A 13,411-nucleotide genomic window follows, 5' to 3' on the forward strand; every position below is an offset into this window, starting at 1 on the left:
AGTGGAACATACCCTTAATTAGTGATTCTTAGGGGAGAGGTCAGCCCATTGTGGATAAGGTCATCCTTGGGCTGATAGTACTAAGTTCTGTAAGAAGCAGGTTGAGCAAGCCAATGAGCAGCACTCTTCTCTGGTCACTGATTCAGCTGCTACCTTCAGGTTCTTGCCCTCATTGGTTTGATGAATTGTTATGTGTAACTGTGAGCAAAATAAACTCTTTCCTCCCTAAATTTCTTTTGGCCATGGTGTCTCATCAGAATGACAGTAACATAAAACCCATCAAGATCTTTAAACTGTCATAGTTTTTGGATTAAGACAATTTAACCCTTGGTCAAAACCTTGGATAATACGGTGATGTTGGGAGGGGAGAGGGGAGAGGAAGTAGCTATACTCACAGCCTGGGGCTCATATTCCTGACAATCAGGGGGCCATACCCTCAGCTTTCCTTTAAGTAAGGGATTAGCTGGAGTTCTTCCTCTTGGGCATATTTGATGCTTTGAAGGGAAAGGAAACATATAAAAGCAAAAAGAGAAAAGTGATAATGTCCCACAGAGAGGCCTAATTAAGTTCCCCCTGGCTGAGGGTGCAAGGTGAGTTCAGACTCCGAGGTCAGCTTTATCAGTGCATAGCTTTACCAAAACATTAATTTAAATGTGACAGAAACAACTTGTGTAAAGAGTCCCAAACGAACTATTTTTTTAAAGGCTGCCTAAGGGAGCCAGCAGAGCTTTTATTCACTTATTGTTTTATGGCATTCATAGTAGTTTCAGCAGATCTCACTCAGACACAGGGTACCTTAGGCACTTCCAACATTTGGGGTCCATCGGTGACTATGTATGCTGCTTTGATCATAAGATCCTTTTAACCTCTCTTTGCCTTACTTATTGTAGGGATGTTATAAATAAACAAACCAAGTAAAAACACTTGTATCACCTACATCTACTAAGTATGTAACAAATGTATCATATTTTCTTGTCTGTTTTGTATCTGATTTACTGCTTTCTTTGATATTCATATTCCTCTTCTTCCTATTAAGAACATACTGCCAAGTTTGAGCAGGAAACTCTGTTACACCACAGCAAGACACATTTGCTAGCTCAGTAGGAGGCTGACTTAAAATACTAGTCAATGGGCTGCAAGCAGTAACAGTAGAATATGGTGCTGAGACTCTGGAACTTGGATGTTCACCATGCCCAGACCTCTCACCTGCTGCAAGTTAGATATGTGAAAAGAATAAACTTCAGACCTCGTGATGGTTTGCATATGCTTGGCACAGGGATTGGCACTAATAGAAGATGTGGTCCTGTTGGAGTATGTATGGCCCTGTTGGAGTAGGTATGTCACTGAGGGTGTGGGCTATAAGACCCTCATCCTAGCTACCTAGAAGTCAGTATTCTGCTAGAAGCCTTCAGAATAGATGTAGAATTCTCAGATCTGCCTGCACCATGCCTGTCTTAGACACTTCCATGTTCCTACCTTGATGACAATGGACTAAACCTCTGAATCTGTAAGCCAGCCCCAATTAAATGTTGTCCTTTATAAGACTTGCATTGGTCATGGTGTATGTTCACAGCTGTAAAACCCTAACGAAGACAGCCCTATTTAATCTCTAATTGTTTGGTTTCTGTAAAAGAGGCCAAATCAATATTCCAACAGATGTGAACTTATTTACTTAATGTTAAATTGTATTAGGCATCTTTATATGAATGCCTATTCCTTTCTGTGTCTATTATTTGATGGCACATCCTTATTAAGGGGCAGGTAATATGTTTCTACCCAAGTTAAAGCACTTTAGTCATCACAGGTAGTCTCTCTGGGACAAAGAAATGGACATGTGGGTTATAGTGACAGAAATCCAGGCCAGTGATGGACAGCCTGCCAGGGAGGGGTGTGTTGGAGAAACAAAGTCCTAACTTAGAAACGTGAGGTGGGTGGGCTCCCACACTTGTCTACATGGACCACCTGATGGATGGATGTCTCAGTAGTGACGATGACAGTGCCAACATACCAGCCTGAGGTAGTTCTGCAGCATCTGAAGTGGGATCATGGATGCGTAAGTCACACTACTGAGGCAGCCTTCTTGGGGACCTGTGAGAAATATACACAGAGAAGGAAAATTGGCCTTCTTGTAAAATACAGATGATCAAGACACCACACAAGCTACTATGAAAGAAACAGGATAATTGCGGACTTAGAGGAGCTGACATTTAGCCAAGAAACCTAAGAGTGAGTATGATAACTAGTGCTCCTGGAAACCTGAAAGCTCTACAGTGATCCTTGCTGCCCCACCCCCTGCCCCAAGAAGGTCCTAGGACCATTTTAGCAACTACAGCCAGGAACTCCAGAATCCAGCTGTAACTCTGTAGCTGAACATGCAAGCTTTTGTGCTTCACTGTTCATTCTTGAAAGCTAACACAGATAACCCGGTCTTTGGAAAACTTTAGTCTCGCCTAATATTATTTTACAAGTCCAGGGTCTTCTTTTAGGTTCTATCCCTACCTCAAGTTCTGACACTCAACACCCTCATTGAAATGCAATACATGTTTCTAGGGTGGATACTCAATTTAAAAAAAAAAATGCCATGAATATAATTCAGACCTTAAAATTTTGAGTCAACGCTTATTTTTTTCTAAGTCTATTTCTAACTATGGGAGATACATGAAGAAATCATCAGCCTTTTATAATCCAGGGTTAAGAAACAGCAAATACATCACATACTAATAACTAGACATTACGTAAGAAAATCAATCAGAGACTCAGTTTTATATATAAATTAGAAGTAAGCAGGGAAAGAATTTACTGGACTGCTATGACCACTGAGTGATATTATACTTGTATTGTGTCGTAAATAAAAACACAGCCTGAAAACAGTAGATACTTTCTTAATGTTCCTGTATGCCATTATAATATAATCATATCAGACATACATCCCGGTGGACAGTAACAGCAGACATTTCTTTTTTAAGCCAGTCTGTCACTCCTAGCAACAGGCCAGTTTGCCTTTAGGTCGTTTCTAATGAGGGACATAATGAGAGCAGCAGGAGTCTATGAGCAGAGCAGGGCAGACATAACCAAGGGTAACAGAACTCCAACTTCCAAGTCTTCCCTCTCCTTTAGTCAGATAGCTCAGAAAACATCTCATGACCTCATAGTAGGAGCCACACAAGCACTGCGAGAAGCGAGCAGATAGAACAGTTAAGTTTAGGACTGGCCCTGTGCGAGCCCACAGGGAGGCTCATGAGCCTTAGGTATGACATGAGTCTGGGAGACCACTCATCACCTGACAAGAGCGCCAGGACCTGCTCCACCTTCTTCTTTTTCAAGAAGTCCCACGGGGACTGGGAGAAGCTCTGACCAGTTGACCACGGCATACTTCCTAATTGAAGAAAGGGAACCAGAAAGTCACGGACAGCCAAGGGCATGAAGAACCCACACAGTGCTTTCATAATGGACAACGCATTCTCCTCTGTGAGGTGTTGAGGAGTTCAGAGCATCTGAGGCCACAGGGCATCCAAATGGCAACGAACTCCTCGGGTACATTTTTGTTCAAGGTCAGAGGGAAACTTGTCCGTTCTAAAGACTTCTTTAAAACAGTAATTTATGGAGATACCTAAAGAACAAAAATATATCCAGATGTTTCCAAGGTCAAGTTCTCAAAATGTTTATGTCCTGAAGCCACTGCCTACTGTACCATCAAGTCCCAGCACTTTGAAGAACATCTGATCCTTCACTATCTAGTCCCCCTGGGTCATTTTAGAGAAGGTTCCAGAACATTTTGGTATTGTTTCAGGATCTCACACCAACTATTTTAGGTTACCTATCCCAGCACAGCCTTAGTACTCATATAACCCCTAGCCCCTCTGGGTCTCAGCTGATCTGAAGTCCCTCTCATTGTGACACAGAAAATTCACTTATGAAGGTTAAAAATAACATCAATTATAAAATTGGCTATAGAAAGAGTAAAACTATATTAAAGACTAAGCTAAGCTCTCTGACCACAAAAAACTCAATGACTTTTAGAAATAAATGTCTACTTGGGCATGCTACACCTCTGTGGTAAGCATGACTCTTCAATCGTCTGGCATCCACTGTTCACAGAAGTGCTTCGATTGACTGTTGGGAATAACCAATCCTTGCCACCAGTTTCCAGATCAACTGCACAACGGCAGGCACAGAGCCACTTCCCTCAGAACACCTCTGTCTTGTCTTCATATATCAGACTTCAGCACAGAGCCATGCTCTGTCCAATCCTGTGCTAGGCAGGCAAAATGTGTTCCCGAGAATCACTCATGTTTTCTTAATGCAATTCTAAAATTACACGACAGTTCCATAATAATATTTTGACTATTATCCCAAGATTGTCACAAGTAAGTTACTCTAAAGCTAATGGGGATATATTTTATAGCAAACCTGCTTCAAAAAACACCTTCTGTTATAAGCTGATACATAAAAGCCATAGTAAAGGTTGTCTTTCCTTCACTGAGACCATTCTTTTTAAATGTGGTTCCTTGAATTGCTGGACATGTATGCTTTCATCTTGGTAAGCCTGTGAGTTGAGTCCTGATTGCTTTGCTCAATAGTCATGTACCTTTGGACAAGTCCTCTAATACCTATGTAGCTATTCAATGTGGCTTTGGTGTGTTTTCATAAAGTATCATGCACAGACCTTGCAAAGAGTATTTTTAATAGATGTTAATTTGGATCTAAAAAAAAAAAAAAAAAAAAAAAAAAAACCAGCCAGGGACAAGGAATATTTTGTGAGCTCTTACTGTGCTCACTGGAAAACAGATCTTATCTTTTCAAGTTCTTTGTAAGTCTGTTAGAAATAAGCTGACCTATCCCATGTGGGATATTTGAAGGTAACTTCATTAAAGGGTTTCTTTCTATTCTAGACCACATTGGACTCCTGTATTATCCTATTGTACTGTTAACATAGTATAGCACACCTGGCAGAGCCTGAGAGCAAATCTGGAGCTAAGTTCAGAAGCTATATGTAAGCAAGCATCTATAGTGTGGTTAGCTTCTTGCATTTATTTATCTGGAGTACAAGTGTAATAACAAAGCCTCATCAAAGGCTTTCAAGCTATTTACTCTCTAATATTACTTGAGGCATAAAAGCATTTTTATAACAATAAGGCGCCATTATGTAATGGCTTCATTGTGAAGGCTCAAGGTTTTCAGTACTGGCAGTTGCCACAAGCAAACCTAGAAGATGTTTCATCAGTGAACTATCAGGCTGTGAAGCCCACAGACACAAATAAACTCAAGCATTTAAAACTTTCACTTCATTTCAAGGCTGCTTATACCTAACATGATGGATCGTATACTGCTGGTGCCAAGACCGATGCAGGAGTCAGTAGCATTATTAAATGTCCCATCTTCCAGACTCCACCATCCATCAGAAGAGATGGCTTGGAAATGATTTGTCAGAGCCTGACTCACTGCTTTGGAAAAATCTTCCCATGATGTCTGTTTGCGGATATTTAAAGTGCATATCGTATGTTCACATTCAAAGTCGTCAGAAACATCGTTGCTTGGTTGAATCTCACCCACGGAAATCCTTAAGGGTATTTTAAGAGCATCTGTTAGAAGAACAAAGAGATGGAAGTTTAGAAACAGCCTTGATATGGGGGAAAAAGCAAAGCTATTAAGTAGAATAAGCAGTTATGAGGTCTTTAAAGATAAATCAAAAGGCAACTATCTTATTGAATATTAAGCTGAGCCTTCTTGTACTGCAGCAAATACTGGTTTCCCAGTCTCCACATGGTTTCTTTGGGAACATATAAAGTAGGCCATTTTCATCCCTTGTATCTCAGCCTTTCTACTTCATTGTCTCTTCCCTGCAGCAAGATTCTCAGGCTGTTAGAAAGGAAGAGAAAGGAGGAAGAGGAAGAGGCGAAAGAGGAAGAAGCAGAAGAGGTAGAGGTGGAGGAGGAGGTAGAGGAAGAAGCAGAAGAGGTAGAGGTGGAGGAGGAGGTAGAGGAAGAAGCAGAAGAGGTAGAGGTGGAGGAGGAGGTAGAGGAAGAAGCAGAAGAGGTAGAGGTGGAGGAGGAGGTAGAGGAAGAAGCAGAAGAGGTAGAGGTGGAGGAGCAGGAGGAGGAGGAAAAGTCGGGAAGACCAGGAGTCCTCTTTTTATCTAGAGTTCTCTATATAGTCCTTATCTTTATATGCAAGGTCATGAGCAAGTTAGAATATGGTTCCAAAAGTCAGTAGGCTTTAAATAGTCCCCTGACAGTCAAGATAGACTTGAATCTGAGCCCCAGAAGTGGCTTTCTCCTTGCTCTATGAACTTGGTAAATGTCCCTAGTCTTGCTATCCTTCAGTGTTCCATTAAAGGCAAAAAAAAAAAAAAAAAAAAAAAATACAGAGAATTGTCATGGAGAGGAAATTTTTGTTTGTTTGTAGGGGATGTAATGAATTCAAGTCAGAATTACATGATAAATATCAGTGAGTATTTGATAAGTGTGCAGTGTTGTACCAGGAACTTCTGGCTCCCGAGGCTTAGAGCAGGATAAGCTAGCCTTCTATTGCTTGGTTCTACCCTCCCCCTCAACAGAAGAAGCTTCGAATGAAATCTCCACCGCCTGAGCTTGGCACACACGCACTTTTCTTCTCATAAGCTCAGCTATGTTTACTAATAATCACTTGTGTTTGTTCTGAAATCTTGTATGTCTCATGATTTTATCACTATAATTAATAAATTGTAATATTCAACACACTGTTAAATATAAATTCTTGTATTATAAAAACAAAGTTGAAAACTTTAGAGATATTCAATGAAATTGCTCAAAAGTGTTTATGTAATGAGATATAAATAAAACAATAATATCAAATTGTAGAAGTGTGACAGTGTCTACACAGACACTGCCTCGAGCTTCCTTCCCAAGTATGTTCAGATACTCAAGAACTAAAGTCACAGAGGACACAGCAAAGCTAGATTTTGTTTTACTAAGAATCCACAAAATTCAATGAGTGGAAGCTTATTGAAGGCTTTCTCACATAGTGAAAGAATTTTGTATTTTATGCTCTAGTACTAAAATAAAATGCTTTTAGTGGATGACAAAACGACCATGCCTAATGGCCAGTACTGAGTAGATTCAGTGTGTTATTTAAAAAATAAAAAATGAAGTTGGGAGTGGGCCATGATGGAGGTTACCCAGGACGAAGTGGGAGTGGTGGTGAATGTGATCAAAGTACACTGCAGGCATGTGTGAAATTCTCTAACAGCAAATTTAAAAAAAAAAAAATATATATATATATATATATATATATATATATATATATATATATATAAAACAAGGCAAATTTTAATTTTAATATAATTAAAATACAAAACTAAATGCATAATTTCTCTCTTTTAAAATAGCTTTTCCCTTGTACAACCACTCTGGAAATCAGTCTGGCGGTTCCTCAGAAAACTGGACATAGTACTACCAGAGGATCCAGCAATACCTCTCCTGGGCATATACCAAGAAGACGTTCTAAGGACACATGCTCCACTATGTTCATCGCAGCCCTATTTATAATAGCCAGAAATTGGAAAGAACCCAGATGTCCCTCAACAGAGGAATGGATACAGAAAATGTGGTACATTTACACAATGGAGTACTACTCAGCTATTAACAACAATGCATTTATGAAATTCTTAGGAAAATGGATGGATGGACCTGGAGGGCATCATCCTGAGTGAGGTAACCCAATCACAAAAGAACTCACTTGATATGCACTCACTGATAAGTGGATATTAGTCCAGAAACCTAGAATACCCAAGATACAATTTGCAAAACACAAGAAAATCAAGAGGGAGACCAACTCGTGGATACTTCATTCTTCCCTAGAATAGGGAATAAAATAACCATGGAAGGCGTTACAGAGACACAGTTTGGAGCTAAGACGAAAGGATGGACCATCCAGAGACTGCCTCACCCAGGGGTCCATCCCATAATCAGCCACCCAGACATTAGTGCATATGCTAGCAAGATTTTAGCTGTCTCTTGTAAGGCTACGCTGGTGCCTGGCAAACACAGAAGTGGATGCTCACAGTCAGCTATTGGATGGAACACAGGGCCCCCAACGAAGGAGCCAGAGAAAGTACCCAAGGAGTTGAAAGGGTCTGCAACCCTATAGGTGGAACAACAATATGAACTAATCAGTACCCCCCAGAGCTCGTGTTTCTAGCTGCATATGTAGCACAAGATGGTATAGTCAGCCATTATTGGGAAGAGAGGCCCGTTGGTCATGCAAACTTTATATGCGTCAGTACAGGGGAATGCCAGGGCCAAGAAGTGGGAGTGGGTGGGTAGGGGAGCAGGACGGGGGAGGGTATAGGGGACTTTCAGAATTGTATTTGAAATGTAAATGAAGAAAATATCTAATAAAAAATTTTAAAAAATAAAATGGCTTTTCCACTAACTTACCATTATTTTACTTTCCAGTTGACACTTGTGTATCTTACCCTCAGCATCTAACATATATGTCCTCTGCTCCTGACAGAGGACTCTGGGCCCTCCAAACCACTGCTGTCTTCCCCTGCAGGCCCCTTGGCTTTATCAAGACTGTTTAATGGTGGCCTATTTCAGAATTGCCTTCTATCTTTACTGCCATTCCCCCCACAGACTTCTTCTCATCTCAGATCTATAACTTTAACTATCTCTGACAGACTGCTGACTGTCAAAGTCACATGTACAGTTCATCTTTCCCTTAGAGTTCCTGCTGACTTGACACAGATATCTCAAATCTATACATTTTTATAAGCCATGTCAGCGTAACCCCTGAATGAGGGGGCAGCAACTCCTAGACCCTTGGAATGATCCATGATGTCCCTCTTTTTGACTCTACATTTGTCAATCATGGATTCCTGCTGACTCATCATTCTGTAGCTTTGGAATGCAAGTTCTTCTCATGGCCCCTTCTGCTGTAACCCTAGGTGTTACCCACCATTTTCACCTTTCAACTGGAAGATATATATTTAACAGATGCCCCTAAATCTGGACATGACTTTGTATAATCTAGTTTCAACAAAGTAGCTGGTGAAAGCTGAAATTTACATTAAATGTGTTATCATCTAGGTGTAGTAAGTCCTTATAATGAGTGAGTAGTTTCATTTCTGTTGCTGAGACAAATAACATCACAATAAAGCAATGCAGGGTTGGAAAGGGTTTTCTGGTTTACAATTCTGTGTTATAGTCTTTCACTTCAGAAGCTCATATTTACAGTCAAGAGCAAAAAGAAAAATATGGATCTTTTCTTGCTTTCTTCTTAGCTGTATCTAGTCAGATTTTCTATTTCTTATATTGTTCTGGGACCATTGTGGCATACAATGGCCTGGGTCGTCTTATATCAATTAACACTCAAGACTATCCCCCACAAGCATGCACATGGGCCAATTTGACCTAGGAAAATCCTCATGTAAACTTTCTTCCCAAATCTGCTAGCTACAATAACAACCAAAACTGGAAAAACACTCTTATTGAGTACAATAGAAGCATGTATGTTTTGGGTATCAAATTACTTTCTGATTGGATCTAAAGTCCACTCGACAGGAAGAAATACATGGCCGATGCTGTAAATCTGACCAAGAACCAACCCTTAGGAAACACATAGTTCCCATGAGTTAACCTATTATTTTGCTAAATGGACACAACATAAAACTGACCTTGAAATTGTTATCTCTAGATCCACAAATTAGGGTGTATCTCAGACCACACATGGTCAGCAGCAGTAAATGCAAAACTCACTACTGGTCAGAGAGAAGGTAAATTAGAGCCAGAGGCCACATAGGACCCTGGCAAAACAGTCTTCTGGACATGGCAGGACTACTTATTCATGAATTCAGTCACTGTGGTTGCCTAGACCTGCATAAGTGAACACTTCATCATCTAGGAGGGTCTTACAAGCACCCACCCCTACGTGAGGAGCTTGTAGTTGATAGCTGCTTCAGGAGGGGAAGCCAGTTGTCTTTAAGGATGGGGTTAGTCTCGAGTAGGACAAACATGGTCCAGTGAATGTCACATACCCTTGCCTATATGGGTACCACAAATCAGGCCATGCAAATTAATAAAATGGGGCTGGGAGAGGGGCTAGTTGGGCAGGGAATAGATCTGGGATACATATCTAACACTGCTCTAGTGGTTCACACCTATTGTCTCAGTACTTTGGAAACTGAGGCAGGAGGAGCATGCATTTGAAGGTAATCTGGACTACAAGCTTCAGGTATGGGAATGTTACAAAGAGAGGCTCTGTTTGGAAGGAAAATGGAAGAACAAAAAGAAGGAATGGAGGGAGGAAGTGAAGAATGAGAAAGGGAGGGAAGGAGGGAGAAAGGGGAAGCAAGAGAAGGAAGAGAGGGAGGAAGGGAAAAGAAAGATGGATCCATTTCTGAGTGTATAATTAGAGGTTAAAACATTGTTTTAGATGTTAAAATTTTGTTTATCCTAAAGATAATAATTACAAAAATACCTGGCTTAACAGCTACATTGAGAGATAATCAATATGTTATAATATTTTCTATGATCTGGCATTCCATACTGATAAGCCTACAGGGGAACATTTTTATAAAATTCACAGAGGAGCATGCACTTAGAGAGCCAGAGGGGACCCATGAGATCATAAATTATCTGCAAAGCTGGTAGTAACCAAGTGCTGGAGGCAACCCCCTTGCCAGGCTCATCAGATCAGCAGCTGCAGAGAGCACAGCTGGGATTTCTCACCTGGTATTCTAGTATTTCCAAAGAATTGGGGCATGGGAGGGGGGTAATCATTTAGATTGTTCTCCCAGGTTAGTCAGTAAAATCTAAGAGCGAGCTGGCACTCTTTGTATGGCAAAGACCTGCACATTAATTTTTACATGAGGGAAAAAGGTATTGCCATCCTCAAAAGCGTGTTTGCAATAAATAAGGCTCAAAAGGAGTAAAGAGTGTGAGTCCATTAGAGCAGCATGGGTATCTTTCCCAGTGCTCCAGAGCCCCCGTGGCGTGGTGGAATCAATAGGCTGGAATATCACTCACTCAGATTCTCCAGCAAATGCTTGCAGTCATCAGTGGCAACATCGTGCACAGTCCGATTGCACTTGTCTCTCCTTTCCGGCTCTAGTCCTCCATGCCTACACAAGACTTCTAGGCAGTTCTGTAAAGACAAGAACACTATTATATCCATGTCCAAATCAATCAACTTGGGCGCAAAACCCAAGGGACAAAGCCACTTGCCTGTGGCAAGCTCGCTGGCCAAGAATTCCTAGCCATATATCCCTGTGGTACCCGTACTTTGGAGGTGAAGGCAGGAAAATTAAGAGTTTGAGAACAGTCTGGGATATATATATATATATATATATATATATATATGTATGTATATATACACATATATACATATATATATATCAAGAACTCACAGCTGAAAAATCTTACTTCAATTCCAGCAACTCACATACAATCTCAAATGTATCTAAATAATATATAGACATGTGAAGCAAAGAATACTTCATTTGCATAATTTTCCAGATGCTGGGGATGGAATCTAGGGTCTTGATCTTGCTGGACAACTCCAGCCCAAGTGCTTCATTTCAGTTTGGTGATGTAAGTGAAGACTCTTGGGTTAAGAAGGAAAAGTTGTCTCATGGAGTGAAAAGAAGAATGAGGTATCTTCACCAGACCGCATTTTCAACTTGGTAAAACAAAGTGAAAGACTTTTGCTTCAGTCAGCTGTTTTTGCTGTCTCCCGGTAATGGATTAATATTTTTACAAGAATAATGAGACCGCCAAGTAAGAGAAGCAAGTTAATAGAAACCACTAGAAGCCAACAAACGAGGCATGTGCTTCCTAATATTCACTCCCACCCAAAGACAGGCAGACAAAAAAGTATACAAGTGACAACACACATACATACACACACACACACACACACACACACACACACACACGTGTATTTGAGTTGCTGGAACTGAAATATCTGTACCTGTGAAATATTTTCTTCCTTCTCCTCTTTCTGTAGGATGGAACTTGGGGCTTTGCATGTGCCAGCAACTGCCTTTCCTCCCCAGCCCTCGGTCTTTAATGACTGTCAAGCAGCATGCATTCAGGCACCTTGCAGCACAGCCAATGAGACACTCTGCAAAGCCTTCTCTACTCTTGGTGTAGAACTTCACATTTTGTAATTTACTATAGTCAACATAGTCATTGCCAGTGAGAAAACATCCCCAATAATTAAGTTAGCAGGTGAGTTATCAGTGCACACCGCAAATACTAGTCTAAAGATAATTTAGGTGATGTTACTAAATTATTTTTTAAAACTGATAGAGAGCTATAACACATATTTGCAAGTCTCTCAAAGTATGACTCTTTGATGCCTGACTTCAGAGTGGATCGCTTCGTCCTTACTGGTGGGTAGGGCACCGGGACATCATATGTTAAGTGCTGCCTTCTTCTTGAGGGAAGTATGGAGGATGGGGCCACAAGGATAATGGCATCTAGCACTGCTACAGGCCTAATCCCACAGTGCTGTGCAGAATTCCAGGGGAAAACAAACCTAGATGAACACTTGGGCCCAGCAGGTTTTCCCCAAGAGCTTCTACAGCCACTGCACAACATTTAAATGGATGCTAAAGAAGAGTCATAGTCTGTCCAGAAGATTGACTGAAAATGACTTTTGAGATTCTGGAAAGAAAACTCTACAGGGAAGGTACAGAAGGCAGACTTGACTAGTTACTTGGGACTAGTTACTGCAGAAGATCCAGTTGAAGCTAGAAAGCAGATGAGCTTGTTAAAAAAACAAAACAAACAAAAATCAGGGGGAGGCCCACCAGAACAGATGCTGCGAATTGCTAGAGTAGCCAGAGGGGAAAGGAGCATGGAGCAGTATTAGAAGCCCTGGGAAAGGGGGTTGTCTTGGATACTAACAATATTAAATAATGCGGAGAACCACAGAAGGGTAGGAGGGATAGGAAGCCACAGACTTGGCGACAGATAAGTTAGAAGTCTGACCCACCCACAGGAAGACAGTCAAATAATCTCCCAACAGAAAATACTCTGAAAAACTGTCCATGGTGGCTCATGTGTAACCCCGGCATAAGAGAAGCTAGGACTGACAGACTGCTGTGAGTTGATGGCTAGTCTGGGCTCCACTGGCAGTTCTAGACCACAGGGTTGGCTACACAGGCAGTTCTACACCACAGTTCTGGCTACACAGACATGTCTATTGTATCTCAATAGAGGCCTCTATATCTCAAACAAACCAACAAAGAAAACAAAAAGCATTAAAAAAATGAAAAAAATAGATAAATAGATAAATGAATGAAGAAGATTTGTCTGGGAACATAAGCTTTTATCAGTGACAGAGGAGTTTAACTCCAATCTTCTCAGTTCTTGGGCAGGATTTTGACTTCTCAAAGTTCTCACAACAAAAGAGTGAGTTTCACTCA

At 40.9% G+C, this 13,411-nt stretch overlaps 1 protein-coding gene across 4 annotated transcripts in view; it reads right to left on the reverse strand.

The window, feature by feature from the left end:
• Positions 1-13,411, reverse strand: part of Cttnbp2 (cortactin binding protein 2) — a 148,747-nt gene that overhangs the window by 36,705 nt on the left and 98,631 nt on the right. For all 4 annotated transcript variants that reach the window (NR_149735.1, XM_006505104.3, NM_080285.2 and 1 more), the window contains 4 exons: positions 11,007-11,124; positions 5,307-5,582; positions 3,281-3,376; positions 2,009-2,088 (listed from right to left, as the gene is read on the reverse strand). Coding sequence is in view for 3 of the 4 variants with exons in the window: in XM_006505104.3 (XP_006505167.1) it covers positions 2,009-2,088; positions 3,281-3,376; positions 5,307-5,582; positions 11,007-11,124 (570 nt within the window). In the remaining variant the exon portion in view is untranslated. The remainder of the gene's footprint in view (positions 1-2,008; positions 2,089-3,280; positions 3,377-5,306; positions 5,583-11,006; positions 11,125-13,411) is intronic.

The sequence above is a fragment of the Mus musculus genome, chromosome 6 (assembly GCF_000001635.26).
Source record: "Mus musculus strain C57BL/6J chromosome 6, GRCm38.p6 C57BL/6J".
Lineage (NCBI taxonomy): Eukaryota > Metazoa > Chordata > Mammalia > Rodentia > Muridae > Mus > Mus musculus.